This window comes from Nicotiana tabacum, chromosome 2 (genome assembly GCF_000715075.1).
Source record: "Nicotiana tabacum cultivar K326 chromosome 2, ASM71507v2, whole genome shotgun sequence".
Taxonomy (NCBI): Eukaryota; Viridiplantae; Streptophyta; class Magnoliopsida; order Solanales; family Solanaceae; genus Nicotiana; species Nicotiana tabacum.
In genome coordinates this window covers 79,158,339-79,174,326 of record NC_134081.1, presented here as the reverse complement: position 1 = coordinate 79,174,326, position 15,988 = coordinate 79,158,339, and the positions used below count along the sequence as shown (strand labels likewise).

Sequence of the window (15,988 nt, the reverse complement as noted above, 5' to 3'; positions counted from 1 at the left end):
TCTATGGTTGAAAAGAAGTGGAAGAGATAACAAGTTCAGAAGAATTGGAGGTGAAGTAGAACCAACATGGCTGGAAAGTTCATTTTCCCGGTGAAATCTTATATTTTCCGGCAATTTTTTGTGTGTAGTTTAACATAGAGCAATTTCACGCGCTTGAATACTGTGTATATCTCACTATATATGCCATGTCAGCGAGTTGTGTCTAATAGGTACACTTTTTGCATAGTTCAAGTGTCCAATTAGAACAAGACATAGTATAGGTATCTTAATGAAAAATTCTGTCAAGTTTAAGGGCCTGCATATGTATTCAGCCTTTAATCTGCATGTATAAATATTTAAGCACAACGATATTTTGTTGGGCATCTTTGTTGATGTAATTGGAGAAGGGAAAGAAGACTTTTCACTGCTTGAATGCTCTGATGTCGAATTTCTTTTGAAAACATAGTCATTTTATTGTGTCACTTAGTATTGTTTAAGAATTTCAATTGTATTTCAGCTAATGCACTAGGATAGTCACTTTTTAACATGATATTTAATTTTTATCCAATATTTTTAACGATGAGCAAAAATAGTCACTACTCTATTAAAATTAATATGAAAAGACGTTTTTACCCTTTCTTTATGAGTATTGTGTAAATATTAAGGACATGATGTCCTTAACATTTATACTGCATACATGAAGTTAAGGACGTCATGTCCTTAACATTTACACTGCACATATGAAGTTAAGAACATGATATCCTGCGGAAGGTGCAAATACATGACACTTTGTTCTTAATATTTATACAGCATTCATGAAGTTAAGGACACCATGGACTTAATATTCACACAACACTCATAAAGTTAAGGACACTATGTCCTTAATATTTACACTGCACACATGAAGTTAAGGACACCACGTTCTTAACATTTACACTGCACATATGAAGTTAAGGACATGATGTCCTAAAGTTTAACAACGGAAGGTGCAAATACATGACACTTTGTCCTTAATATTTACACAACATTCATGAAGTTAAGGACACCATGCATTTAATATTTACACAACACTCATAAAGTTAAGGACAGTATGTCCTTAATATTTACACTGCACACATGAAGTTAAGGACACCATGTCCTTAACATTTACACTGCACATATGAAGTTAAGGACACGAGGTCCTAAAGTTTAACAACAGAAAGTACAAATACAAGTTAAGGACATTATGTCTTTAACATTTACACTGCACACATGAAGTTAAGGACGCCATGTCCTTAATATTTACACTGTACATATGAAGTTAAGGACATGATGTCCTAAAGTTTAACAACGAAAGGTGCAAATACAGGACACTTTGTACTTAATATTTACACAACATTCATGAATTTAAAGACATCATGTTCTTAATATTTACACATCACTCATGTCTAGCACAGGGGTATTTTCGTCCGGGTAGATAAAAATTTATTAAACACTGACTAAAAAATAAATATATTTTAAACAGTAACTAAAGAATAAAGACATTTCTAATTAGTAGCTAATTATACACTTCTCCCGCAAATCTCAATAGTTGGGCCCGCGAGCGCGAGCCAACATTCATCTAGTACTATTAAACAATTGCTGGTAGTTACCAATACATGGGCGTGTGATAAGCAACGTCAGCAATGTTATAAAATTTTGTCATAGCGCATGCATTAAATAGATGCAGAGGGACCACCTTAGAAAAACTTCTGACCATTATTTTTATGGTAGCTCCAAATTAAATAACTGAGACTTGCGTAGTCCCAACTCTTTCTTTATTAGGGACATTCAGCATCCAATTTACATCTCTTATGAGTAAATTAGTAAATGAATGATTTGTATTAAATAAACCTACTTAAAAACTAAATTCAACCCAAGCACACGATGGGGTGGGAATCAGTCAAAAATGAATGCCCTCATTGCCTCTACTGACTACTTGGAGTTTCATGCTAGCAGCCAATAGAAGCTTTAAAATAATTTGAGCCGTGCGTTTGAAATACGACATTATTTGTCATTTCTTTTGTCCAAGCAACAACTAGCACTAAAATAACGTCTAGGACCAATACAGTGAAGTTGAATGGTAATGAAGAATGGCAACCGTTGAAAACTAAAGAGCAACTGTTCTTTTTTTTCTTCTTTCTTCTATTGGTTTTTCATTTGGTGTCTAGTATTTTTTTGGGGGCATAATTAATCCGAACCCATCGGAAAATCTTGAGGCAAAGCATTCTCTAATTGAAGTACTTATCAATCTTTGGTGATGTTCGATTGATTAGATTCTAGAAATAAAGTAATACTTATCAATTTTTGTTCGCTTAGTACTTTTAGATTATATTCATTTTTATTATGACTTATTAATTAGTAATATTTATTTTTATGTGAATTTATTATCTTTATTGTTGATTATTATAGTAAAATGCCATGACTCATCTCATATATTTTGTGTTATTTTCTTGGGTAATACTTTATATAGGTGTATCCTACTAAGACCAAAGAAATATTTGGAGCACAAATTATATATTTTGTGCTATGAAAATTTTATCAAAACAAACCCGAGAAAATTCAAAAGCTCGGAAAAAATCGAAATTGAAAAATTCGATTTTTGTTGGTTGGGTTTGATTTATAGATTTTAAAATACGATACAACTGGTTTGGTTTGATTTATAAATTTTAAAACCCGACACAACTGGTTTTGGTTTGGTAATTGAAAAACTCCAACCAACTTGACTTATGTACACTCCTCCTACATAGCACGATAGCAATAATTTTTTATTAATTTAAAGTTTTATATGGTACCAATTGGTGCCACAGTCTAGATGCAGTAATTATTGCTAGTATCATAGCAGGACTAGTATATTAGGTGCGGGTTCGAAAAACTCATAATTTTTTCTTAGATCATATATTTGTAGTCGAAAATCAATTAAATAGGTAGAAATATTTAATTATGAATCTAATAACCAAAACGAGCTATAAATTCGATGGTATATTTAGCACGTATAAATTTCAAATTCTAATTTTGTTTCCGTACTTGAAAAGTTGAAAGTGAAAGAAAACAAGCCATTCAGCAGCAGATCTGGGGCAGGCTTCCAGTGTAAAAAGCATGTGTTCTCAGTGTTACAACTTGAGACAGACAAGAGGAAAACAAAAAAAAAATTAGTAGGAGGGGAAACTTGCTCTCTGACCTTTGGGTGAGCACTTTGTGGTGAGCATTTTGTGTGCACTGAGTAAATCTCTCCATGTGTAATAGCCTGCAAATTACACAGGAAATGTAAACCGCACTAGGACTCAACCCAGAAGATATTCAAAGGGGATTCGATCCCACGTCATCCATATGAATTACCACCCTCCAAACAAAATTGTGATGGGCAAAATGTCAAAATTGTGGACTCAAATCCCGTACACATATTAGACATTTCAACTTGTTATTGTCTACGAAGATATTTTGCTATTTTGTGGTGTCTGAATAATTTACGTACATTTCAACTATTTTGTAAAGGATATTTTGTTGTCAGCGAATTTTCTTTTCTTTTCTTGGTTTTAACATGTGCTCTTTAGGTCTTAAGTTGGCTTGTTCAGAAAGAAGACCACATTCATCAAATGTGTTTAATGGCAAGTGGTCCTAATAAAGGAATTGAAAGAATGAATAAAAATTGAGTATACTCCACTCAATAAAAAAAGAGGAGACAAGGCTAAACAAACAACAACAACGTCATGAGTTAAGCTATATAAAACCTTACTTTTTCATTTAAGCCTAACTCATAATCAAATAAGTTAAAGGTCGACTATATGAATTCTCACTTGATCAATTTCCTAGGCTAAACAAATACCTTGAAATTTCGTAATAAAATATAGCAAGGGATCATGGCTCGTTTGAATTGACATATTAATTGCCATTAACGACTTTCACATGGTGTTCACATTTTTGTCTCTGTCCATATATAGCGTGCCTTCATCCCACAAAAGAAGAGACATCACAAATATACTAAGAAAGAGAAGCCACAATCAAGTCTATGGCTTTGTTCAATTTCTGGAGCTGCTTCTCAGAATCCAGCCGATTCGTCTGCAATGGTGATGTTTGTGTTGTGCGTGACCACAAGAAGGTCATCAAAAAGAAGAATAAGCACAACCTAAGCTTGAGGATCCCTTTCTCTCAGCTTTTTCCCCCCAAGTCTTGAAAAAGGACTAATCATTAAATTACTACTCCACCTCAAGATAGATCATTTATTTATAAAAATATCTGCATGAATAATGGCAAAGCCAATATCTCTCTCTCCCCCAGTTCTTGTACAACAGGATTCCTGGGTTGAAGGATGGCTTAGCACAGCAGCACAAGGATTTTGAATTTCTCATTGCTCAACCTTTCTGTGTAGAGAATTTTTAGTATTTATTATCTTTATTTTTATTTTGTATAATGTTGGCCTCAGATAAGCTTATACGAAGCAAAATGGACAGGGTATGTAGTTATAGATAGTCTTCCTTTCATATGTCCTCTCTCCGATTTTTGTATTTGAAATTTTGCGTCTTCAATCACCCAATGGTTTGTAATTTTCTTTGGTGAAATTTCTGACATTGAATAACTCTCCCAAGTTTAAATAACTACAGACCTGCTTTGACGTAGTCGGGTCAGGAAAGCATATGGTATTTTAAGTGATGTATTAAGTACGCACAAAATAACAAAACCTTGAGAGATCGTTTGAGTAGCAGACAAGTTAACGTAGAGATTACAATACAAAAATTATAGGAGTAATAAAGGGATTAATACTTCTTTTATTATCTGATGCACATGTATTTCTTGTGGATGCTTGATCCATGGTATTAAAAATGGAATAGTCTCAACTCTCAAAAATTTAAACTTAGATAAATTTTTGTTTTCAATCTTAATCTTGAAAATGGCCAGAAAAAGGCTTTGGGAGATGGACAATTCTGTCATTTTCAATGTTTATCCAGGTGTAGCTAATTAGCTAATTCGTGTATTTTTATCTCACTGAATGTGATATAAAATAATACAAAGATAATTGTGTAAGTATTAACTAAAATTAAAATTGTAAGCAGCGACCAAACAGACTAAAAACAATACAGATTCTTATACCGGGATTATTTTCCCTAATAATGGTAACCAAACATGTCCACGTTAGCACTCTTTTTTCTTATGGACAATATAGGGATGGATTCCTTTTAGCTCGAAGGAAATGGAAGAAACTGATGACTGGTATTGATTGATACAAACATAAGTATATACGAGGCAAGAAAAAATGCCACAAAACCTGCATTTTTTTGGAGCAAGTGCATGTGTGCACATTGCTGTCACATCTTTCACATAAAATGGAGATCCTTGAAATTCATCGATATTAGTATGATATAATTCCTCAAGCACTAGCAAAATTTATGACATTTGACAAAAAGAATATCAACTCCTTTCCATTTCACTGAATATATTACGCCATCACATGTAGATGACAACCCGCAGATCTAAGTAGGACAATGAGGTAGACCTACAATGATTGAAGTGAACAGCAAAAACTCCAAAAACTAGTCCCATCTTGCCCCAATTTACAATGAATCAAAAGCGTATCTATCAGTAAATCACCATATAGCAAACCCTGCTGGAAGGAACTACTATTATTACCGCAATATACTTCCTGCTTCAGCTATCTAATCGCAAGTCAGTGATTGACAAGAAACCAAGCGACCCACCGACTTGTGACCTGGACAGTGATCCCCTTGTTGTGCCTGCTGCCTATCCTAAACCTGAACTAGTTCTATTGCCTTTTCCTCCAACTGAAATATGATCATCAATACCTAGGAACATCCATAAAAATGAAGCAGCTGACTCCGATTGTTGAGTTGCTAGTTAGACATCTCACATAATGAGACCCGATCAGAGCCTTCAGCAATTATGGACAGATGCTAGTGACTTGCTGATGCAGTGGTGTGCCCTGAAACAAAAATTCAAACAAGCCCAGCCAGAGTATCAGAAAGCTCTTGTGTGGCTATGAACCATTAATAGGTTCAGACCTCCCATTTTTTCTACGAAGTTCCCAGTCTCATAATTGCAAGGCCAGGTCTGGCTGCTGAGAATCAACCAAAACAGTTGAAGATGACCGACCAGGAGACCCAGATGACTGAAAACTAATGTTTAGGTCAGGGGGGAGGGAATCCTGCTTCTGCCTTGGCTGTGCTGGTTGATTAAAACTCTGCCAAGGAGATTGCACCTGGAACCTAGACAAGTCAGCAGGTACTGATTGAGGGAAAATCATTGGGCGATTTTGGAATTGAGCTCCATTGCCCACTCTCACATGATGAGGCACGAAGGCATGAAGTGGAGTACTGTTTTTCTCAGCCTGAAAGTGCAATGCAGATGCAGGAAGTTCACTCCGAACTCGTGAAGTTTGTTGCTGGACATTGCGAGAAGGGTTATACAGTGAATCAGCAGAAATATGACTATTCTGCAGGTTTGCTGTTTCCACGCCTTGTCTGAAACCTCCTGCCCCAACTGACATCCATGCTCGGGCAGCAGTGGCAGCGGCATTTCCTGAATCGTCTTTCCTCAAAGATTGAGTCACAGGGGAAATCAGAGAAGCATCAACACTGGACTGGCTCAAAGAATTCTGTTGATTTTGAGCCTTTTCGGCCATCATTCTCATCAATTTAACAGGGTCACTCAGGCCCTGCTCCTGTTCTTGGTGAAAGAAACCTGCAACTTTTCTCACAGTTGGAACGCTATCAGCAGTTAAATGCGCCATCGATGTAGTGCCTGAGTTGTTATTCACGGCTCTCCCATTGGGCAGTCCTCCAACAGCAGTTCCATTCATGGCCGGTTGCTTAAAAGGCCCAGACGGAAATGGGTTCCTCGGACTTGCCCCAGTAGACCTTGATCCAGGTATTTCAGCAGTACTGGTAACTTGACTCTTTCTGGTAATTTCAGAATTCCTTTGATTGGCTGAGGACGGAGAATTTAACTCAACCTGCTTCTGCAGCTTTTTATCAGGTTCAGTGAAATTCCTGGATTGTAAATCTGGATGCTGGTATCTGGGGCTAGCACAAACAGGAGGTTTCTTTCCAGAAGAAGAAAGAAAGGACGGCCTTCCTTCTACATTAACCTCCCTAGGAGATTGCTCCTTCGTAGGAATTAATATATTCAAGCCGCTCTCGGTGAGCTTACTGCTAGTTGAACCAAGATATGGTGATTTTCCTTCTAACGTCGGCCTTGAAAGAGGTTTATCTTTTGGAGCAACTGGGTCCTGAGATGCTTTCTCATTCTTTTGAGCTCCAAAAGAGTGTACAGACTTGGAGAAGAATGGAGGTTCCTTTATGGTATAGTTCTCCAGCACCAATACTGGGGTTGGAAGTGGCTCATATTCCCCAACCCACCCACGGCCAAACTTGAACCCAGAAGGTAATGCCTGTTCAATTTTCTGGGATGCAACTCGCCATGCAACAGGCCCAAGAGTTGCAGCAAATCGGGCAAGGCTCCTAGCATATGCATGATCAGTGTAAAGCCCAACCTAAACAGACACAGGAAAATTACATAAGGAAAACAATAACCAAATGGAAATAAAACTTATGTGATACGCACAGTGACCAGCTGCTTGCTTTCTTCCTCGAAAGTTGAAAATATGGATTCGGTGCAGGAAACTGGTTGCGTGGATATGTTGTAACTTGCACGGCGGTTCTCATCATGCACAATTGATTTCCTTCCAAGTCTGGATAGAGGACCCTTCCCTGCAACAAGTTAAGCGGAGAAATTTAAAGAGCAAGTAACACATGCAAAAGAACAAAAAGAAGGAAAAGGATGAAAGAGGAATATATCAGCTAGTTACACTTGATTAAGTCAAGCTCAAAATGTCAACAGCTAAAAGAGAAATGCAGGACATAAAGCAGGAGAGACCATGTAGCTAAGCAAATATGAACATCTTGATTCTGTTGAAAACCAATAAAAAATTCTGGAACCTGATAGTGGTTCTTCTGCCTTGTCTACATTGTGATCTATCAGTGAAAAATTTCCTTCAGCAAGCAACTCAACACCATAAGGTTTCTCTGGTACTCCAGGAAGGGAAGTGCTGTTATGATTTTGGTTATCTCCAGCTGTGGCGAGAGTGGCACCTGATGAGAAATCGGAGCCAACAGTTTCTTGGAACATTGGGAGCACCGGCTTCTTTATCTGCTTCCTGACAACAGACCCATATTTTGTCTTCTGGTCTACCTTGACATCCTTTTCGGAGCGGTCATAATTAAGTCTCAACTTCTCAAATTTCTTTGTAGCCAACTCTAGGATGGTACGTGCCTTGCCAAAATAGTTACACGATAAGCTTTATAGGTTCAAAATGGAAGGGTGACTAAGATGAGATTGCAAAAACTACCTGTTTATAGTAGATAGTATCTGGTGCATTGTACTGCATTGCGTTTGAACAAATGAGGAAAACATCACTCTGAAATGGAATAATTACAGTTTGATTATTCGGGGATATCAAGCTAATAGCAGTACCTACTGGATTTTGTGCTAGTAACATAGCTTAAAAACCTATAAAAGGAAACAGTGGCAATTATACTTAAATCAAAAAAAAAATGACAATTGGACTTCAACATCCTCATGGGTACGGTCACACACAGAAGACTAGCTTTATTTTTTGAGAAAGAGAAGACTAGCTTTATTTTTTGAGAAAGAGAAGACTAGCTTTATGACTTCTCATTTCATCAAAGAAAAGAAGAGAAAAGAATGAACACCAACTGAAGAAGTCCCTTGAACTCATGTCTCTTAAAGTGACACATTGTATCTCCCTGATAAGCGCTTATATCCAACAAAGTGACATTCTATATCCCTCTTTCTCCTTTTATTTTTCATGCCTAAAGGAGACAAAAGCAAAGTTATAATCTATATATCCTCGTCCTCCTTTAACAGAAGTTAAAAAGGTTTCTGTCTGACCTATAAAAGCAAACACCTTGAGATGGGCTCATTACTACATCAATATACTGCTTGAAGCATCCGAAATGGTAGATACGCAGTGTGACTAAGTAGAGCACGCACATTTATGCAATGGATGGCAAAACACCTAAAGCGGAAAAAGGCTTCAGACTACATAGAGGACACCATGATGATGTCAGCAATTCCTGCTTCCCTAACACTTGGTTTGAATTCTTTTATTTACCTAGTCTTCAAAGTTGAAGTACTCGAATTTCAGAATCTTTCCTCAACTTGCTGAGAATACCAACTGATTTTATTCTTTTTTTTTTTTGGGCAAAGGAAAAAAGAGATAAAACTGAATTAGGCATCCGATAACCAAAAACAGGCTCATGGGGATACACCAGTTAACCCCTTCCTGATTCTCTTCATCCCAAAAACAGAAAACCACAGGCTTCCATTACACAAAACTCATAAAGAGAAATAGATGCTTTATATCAGTAAAATCCAATATGCCTCCTCATAATAGAATAGAAGACTAGAGGCCGTAGATAAAACGCGTTCGCAGTATGCAAGTATGCGACATCTTGCAAGATAAACTTTAGCTTGACATTAATATTCTTTAATAGTTTTCCTCTTTAATTCCTTTTTCCCAATTGAATAGTTTTCACAACAGAGATACAAGGACGAACTTCTCCACCCATCACGGTATAAGATCCATCTCGAGTAAACGCAACTGCACTCCTCTTTCATTTCCTCACATTCAGAAAATCACCAGTACCAAATAATATCTGTGTTTTTTAGGAGATGGAGCAATGTAGTGACTAAGCTAAAAACAGTTCAAATTTCAACCACCGAGCAATGTAGTGACCAAGCTAAAAACAGTTCAAATTTCAACCACCGAGGGTATCATGAACAGCCAAAGCTACACAGATTCTCAAAACCACTAGTGATGAATTGCACAGCGCCATAAAAACACAAAACTTCTAACTCTTCACAACCACATAAATTGAGCTATAAGTAGAATCAACAGGGCATAATCAACATCTTTCTCCTTGCTAAAAAAAAAAACTAAAACCCCCTAGTTACAACCATGCAAAAGTAAAAACTGGAAACTTGTTTTTGCGATCTACAAGCAAAGACCCAAGCATAACAATATATCCAGAAGATAAATATACAATGCCGAGTTCAGAGTTCAGCCAATTGCTGCATGTCCAGTAATAAGAAGTGTAGAAGAAAACAATGCAATAAAAACGGTCAACTGAGGGACAAATGTGATTCTATAATGGCCGGTCAAAGACCAAAAACATATTAAGATAAAAAAGAAGAAAAGCTTCAAAATTGAAGGGAAGCTAAACCAGCTATTTTGGAGTGCCAGTGTCTTTGTTCGCTACCACTGGAATTCCGGAAGACGCAACAAAATACAGAAAACCAATGCACTTCCCTTCGTTCCAAGCACAAAAATAAGAAGAATACAGTGGTTTAGTTGAAGAGGTTCACCTCAAATTGCTCCAAAGTGGCATATGATCCATTTCCCAACTTGTTCCTGACAGTGGCAAAATCCATGGGATTCTCAATCACCTCATGGTAATCAGGAAGCTGCCCAGAAATCAAGAAAAAACTTAACAGATTCTCTTTAATTTTATTGTCATTCTTCCTAATAAGACTTCTGAACGGAAAACTAACCCTCCAAGAAACATACCTCTTCAGGATCAACAGGTTCCGCATAAACACCGTATATGTCTTTCCTGTCACAAGGAAATTAAAGAAACTAAACATTACAAAGGTTACTCGCTGAACGACCAGAAAAATTTCCATTTTCCTAACAATTTAACACCTACTTCTGTAGCTTGTCCAGAATCAGTTCCAATGTCTTCTTGTCTGGCAACGGGATTCCAGAAGGTGGTGCCGATGGTGTCCCTGCTCAACCACATTGTACATGTCAATAATGGGAATAAGGATCAAACATGAAATGTCTCCATTTCTGAAAAATCATAAACTATACCTGGAGGAGAGTCGACACCTTTTGCTTCTCCATTCCTTCCTCCAGCCTATCAAAATCCATCAGTAGACTTAAACCTCCATAAACATAATCTTAAAAATACTAAAGCAGAGAATCACACTACAATCAAGCAATTACACCTCAATCCAAATGAATCCTCTATACTTGTTCTGCTCTATAAGGGTCCATTTTTCTCAAGATTTTATTTCAAATATTTGAACTATACTTGGAGATTATTTCACAAGTGCTTGTTCTACAATCTGGTCGATTATTTCAACAACATACTTAGAAAACTTGAAAAACAGGTTTGAGGAGTATTTCAAGTGAAATAGCAATAATTTCCACTCACAAAACTGCAACTTCTTTTCCAACTAAAATTCATATCCAAACACAACTGCAACTTCCAAATACCCATTCCAACTCAACTTCAAATACTCTTTTTTTAAATTAAAAAAAATCAACAAAAGCATGTCCAAGCGCCTACTTTTCTCCTCAAAATATTAGACTGCAGAAATCCCGAAGCAAATTAAAAAAACTCGTGATTAAAACCAAACAACTAAACTTAAATGCAAAATTAGGACAAACGAAGGAAAAATGGCGTCTGCTAGACAGAGACAGAAACAAAGGAGACAGAGAGAAAAGGAGAGTATTGGTGTTTATGCTTTGCGTTTGGAGTAATAGAGAGAGAAAGAGTGAGGAGAGAGAGAAAGGTGGGAGCGTGAGCAGATTCTGTGGGGGTTAGTTTTTTGACAGTTGACCCGACAGTTATTTATCAATCCACCCTCCCCGACAAAGATTTACACACACATTGAGTGAGTGAGTGCCTATATGGAAAGAGAGAGAAACAAACAAGTGCGTGAGTGATTTACAAGTCTTCTGGTCCAATTACAAAAAATCTCAGTGAACTAAACTCAGCTGAGCTGGACTTTCTACTTTCTTCCCTCCTTTTCCTCTCAATTTTCAATCACGAACAACACTTCACAGTTCACACTTACCTCGTCATCATTATCAATTTCAATTTCATTTTCATTTTCAATTTCAATTTCATCATCATTCTCTTCTTCTTCGTCATCGTCGCCGTTAATTTTCCTCTTCTTAGAGGGCTTCCGTCCTTCGTCATCGTCGGAGGATGATGCCGACGTGGCAGGTCCTTGCCGAGTCCGACTCGGAGTTGACTCAGCAGCGCCGCCTTCATCACTCTGCTGCAGCTTGAGCAAGAGTTTCAGCTTCTTCTCCCTCCCTCTCTCATCCTCTTCGTCATCCAAAAAGTACTCGTCGTCGTCCAGGTAGTCGTCGATGCTTAAGGCGTACCTGACATTCCGACGCCGGCCGCTCCGCCGGAGTTCTCTCTCCTTCTTCGCTGATTCCGACGCCTCAATGGCGGCTTCGGCGTTCCGGCGGGCGAGATCTGCCTTTGATGGACGTCCTTTCTTCTTCGTTTTCACGATCTGCCCCATCTTTTTCGGGGTTCTTCCAATTTCTCTCTCTACAATTTCTCTCTCTCTCTCTCTACAAGTCTCTCTCTATATTCTCTCTCTTCTTTTACTCCATTACATTATTTCTCTGTGAGGGGAGTGCTTTGGCTTTTTTCGAGTCACTTTTGTGGTCCGAACCTGAGTCCAACCCTGAGGCTTAGGTGGGGTCTTTACCAAGGGATTTTCAAACCTTTAAAATTAACGTTGAAGTGTCCTTCTTTTCCCTTTGTGTATTGAACGCCGTTAGTGGCGGGGAATAACGGCGTTAGGTGCTGCCCGTTGCCCGTTGAGTTTGCGTGTCCAAAGGTGTGCCCCTGGTTACGTCAAATCATGCATACTTCTGATTGAGCGCGTGAATATCACCTTCCCGATTGGACCATATGCCAATCTTGTCATTTCGTGAACTCGCGTGAGTCTATTTAAAGTGAACAAATGCATTTTTGATTTCCTTATTTTATATTTGTGCTCAGCGTCCAGTTGTCCAAACCAAAATCCAGAATAAGGGAGCGCAACTATTTCACGCTCTTACAGAAGTTTGAATGGGATAATTGATGCCATCATTCCGCCCAGCCTCATTCATTGCACTTCGTTTATTTTGTAAAAACTTATGTAAAATTAAGATTATCTTGTTTAACAACATAATTAATAAAAGAGATGAGAGAAGATTCCAATTTGAACTCATGATATTGCAATACTGAGTATTGATCTTTTTAAGCTCAATTATAACTACATGTAGAGACTGTAAATTTAGATTGACTAAGAAGATTCCAATTTGAATTCAGGATATTGCAATATGAGTATTGATCTTTTTAAGCTCAATTTTAACTACATGTAGAGGCTGTAAATTTAGATTGACTAAGAAGATTCCAATTTGAATTCAGGATATTGCAATATGAGTATTGATCTTTTTAAGCTCAATTATAACTACATGTAGAGGCTGTAAATTTAGATTGACTAAGAAGATTCCAATTTGAATTCAGGATATTGCAATATGAGTATTGATCTTTTTAAGCTCAATTTTAACTACATGTAGAGGCTGTAAATTTAGATTGACTAAGAAGATTCCAATTTGAATTCAGGATATTGCAATATGAGTATTGATCTTTTTAAGCTCAATTATAACTACATGTAGAGGCTGTAAATTTAGATTGACTAAGAAGATTCCAATTTGAATTCAGGATATTGCAATATGAGTATTGATCTTTTTAAGCTCAATTTTAACTACATGTAGAGGCTGTAAATTTAGATTGACTAAGAAGATTCCAATTTGAATTCAGGATATTGCAATATGAGTATTGATCTTTTTAAGCTCAATTATAACTACATGTAGAGGCTGTAAATTTAGATTGACTAAGAAGATTCCAATTTGAATTCAGGATATTGCAATATGAGTATTGATCTTTTTAAGCTCAATTTTAACTACATGTAGAGGCTGTAAATTTAGATTGACTTCCTAAAATTTGGTTTAACTGTTACATAGACAAAGAAAGCAGTGGTTAAAGTAGTGTTATATATATATTAAATGTTGATTTTGTTTAGTTGCTTCGCATGTTTATTTTTCTTATATTTTGAATATCTTCAGTAATAATTTTGTTTCCATAGCTGCTAATGAATCTAACTTTATTATTAATCACGAAAGTGTAAACTTTCGATTTCACCAGTTCCATCCTTAGATCTTCTGTTTCTCTTACTATTGATGTTAGATTGGACATTGGTTAATCTTATGGGTTTAGCATTTGAGAGAAGGAAGTATGTCCCTCACTGAAAAATAAAAAAAGGTAGAGGTATTTTTAAATACTTCTTGTTTTATTTGATTTGAATAATTGGAGGGATATTTTGGAGGGAAACCAAGTGTGGCTATATTACTAAATACTCACCTATTATTTTCTTTATTCAAATTAGTCACCTATTAGTCAACAATAATCTCACTAATGAGGTCTGGGGAGGGTAGTGTGTACGCGGACCTTACCCTTACCCCGAAGGAGTAGAGAGGCCGTTTTCGAAAGATCCTCGGCTCAAAAAAAAAAAAGGACAAAAGGGGAAAAAAGAGACAATATTAGTATCACAACAATAATCATAGGATAAATAAAAACACCATGAAATCCAGAAGAAGGATGCAAAGCAAAGGGAGACAATATTAGTAAATATTAGTATCACCACAACAATCATAAGAACAATAGGAACACCATGAAATCTAGAAGAAAGATGCAAAGAAAAAGCGATAGCTAGTAAATAGGACATGCACTGAAAAGCGAAATAGTAAGCCACAACATTGCCACTAGCTATCTTAGACAAAAACCATACATGGCTAGTCCCACAATGGTACGAAGTAAGGCACGACTCAAATACCTCCTAACCTACAACCCTAATGCTCGACTTCCACATCTTCCTATCTAGTGTCATGTCCTCGGAAACCTGCAGTCTCGCCATATCCTGCCTGATCACCTCTCCCCAATACTTTTTAGGCCGCTCTCTACCTCTTCTTGTGCCCTCCACAACCAGCTGCTCACACCTCCGTACCGGAACATCTAGGCTTCTCCTCTTAACATGTCCGAACCATCTAAGCCTCGCTTCCCGCATCTTGTCATCAATGGGAGCCACATGCACCTTCTCCCAAATATCATCATTCCTAATCTTATCTATCCTAGTGTGCCCGCAACATCCTTATTTCTGCTACTTTCATCTTCTGGATATGTGAATTTTTAACGGGCCAACACTCAGCCCCATACATCATGGCCGGTCTAACCACCGCTTTATAAAACTTACCTTTGAGTATCGGTGGCACTCTCTTGTCACACAGGACTCCAGATGCTAACCTCCACTTCATCCATCCTACCCCAATACGGTGTGTGACATCCTCGTCGATCTCCCCTCCCCCCGGATAACCGAACCAAGGTAGTAGCCCAAAATTAACTTAATTTTAGTCACCTATTATTTTCTTTATTCAAATTAAAATATTTTTATTAATCATTCAAAATGTTAACAGTTTTATTTTAAATTTTAATAAGGTGACTATTAGTTTTAAAATGTGGGATCCAACTCCTCTTCATTTCACAGTCTCTTCATTTCTCAAGTTCTTACTAGGATGGAAGACACATTGTATAGTTTAAAATTAATCCTGAAATTTAATTAACTAAAATAAGGTCTAATCATGGTTAGAAAAATAAATATTCAATATATTTGCTTCCAAAAATTTGGATAATCCCACAAATCTAGATACAGATATTTCATTACAAATATTTGAAAAGGTTCTCTCTGCTTCTTACTTCTTCTTTTTTTCAGTGGGTCGTTTTCTATTTTTCTTACTTTTTTCATGATCTCATAATATATTTTCTTTTATTCGATATTTTGGTTTCGGTTTATTCGATAGTTCCGTATAATTCGATATTAATTTTTCGGCTATTCGATATTTCTGTATGGTCCTCAGTATTGAGGTTTCGATATTTCACCGAAATACTAAATTATTTGATAGATGAGCAAAACACTAAGCATGTGATGAATACAGTTTTCTACTTTTCTTGACAAAACAAAGACTCGAATGTCTCCCTCTCCTCCAATAAACGGAACCTAATCCATGAACAACATATCCAATTACAAGGAGAAAATCTCAAGCTTT

At 37.0% G+C, this 15,988-nt stretch overlaps 1 protein-coding gene across 1 annotated transcript; it reads right to left on the bottom strand.

Annotated features, from left to right (window-relative positions):
• Positions 1 to 5,387: 5,387 nt before the first annotated feature.
• On the bottom strand, positions 5,388 to 12,463 carry LOC107794267 (uncharacterized). Its single transcript, XM_016616744.2, has 9 exons — positions 11,893 to 12,463; positions 10,901 to 10,946; positions 10,737 to 10,815; positions 10,598 to 10,643; positions 10,396 to 10,494; positions 8,357 to 8,425; positions 7,947 to 8,280; positions 7,573 to 7,718; positions 5,388 to 7,501 (listed from the first exon to the last, which is right to left on the bottom strand). Exons 1-9 carry the CDS (start codon positions 12,352 to 12,354, stop codon positions 6,041 to 6,043), a joined length of 2,742 nt encoding a protein of 913 aa, XP_016472230.2. The 5' UTR covers positions 12,355 to 12,463; the 3' UTR covers positions 5,388 to 6,040.
• Positions 12,464 to 15,988: the final 3,525 nt, after the last annotated feature.

What these genes read in the sequence shown, in the direction of transcription:
- LOC107794267 (XM_016616744.2), bottom strand. Translation starts at nt 12,354, where the DNA reads ATGGGGCAGATCGTGAAAACGAAGAAGAAAGGACGTCCATCAAAGGCA. An exon ending in AACCTGTTGATCCTGAAGAG is followed by an intron (nt 10,495 to 10,597) that starts GTATGTTTCTTG and finishes ATTTCTGGGCAG; the next exon opens with CTTCCTGATTACCATGAGGT. An exon ending in CCACTTTGGAGCAATTTGAG is followed by an intron (nt 8,426 to 10,395) that starts GTGAACCTCTTC and finishes ATTCCATTTCAG; the next exon opens with AGTGATGTTTTCCTCATTTG.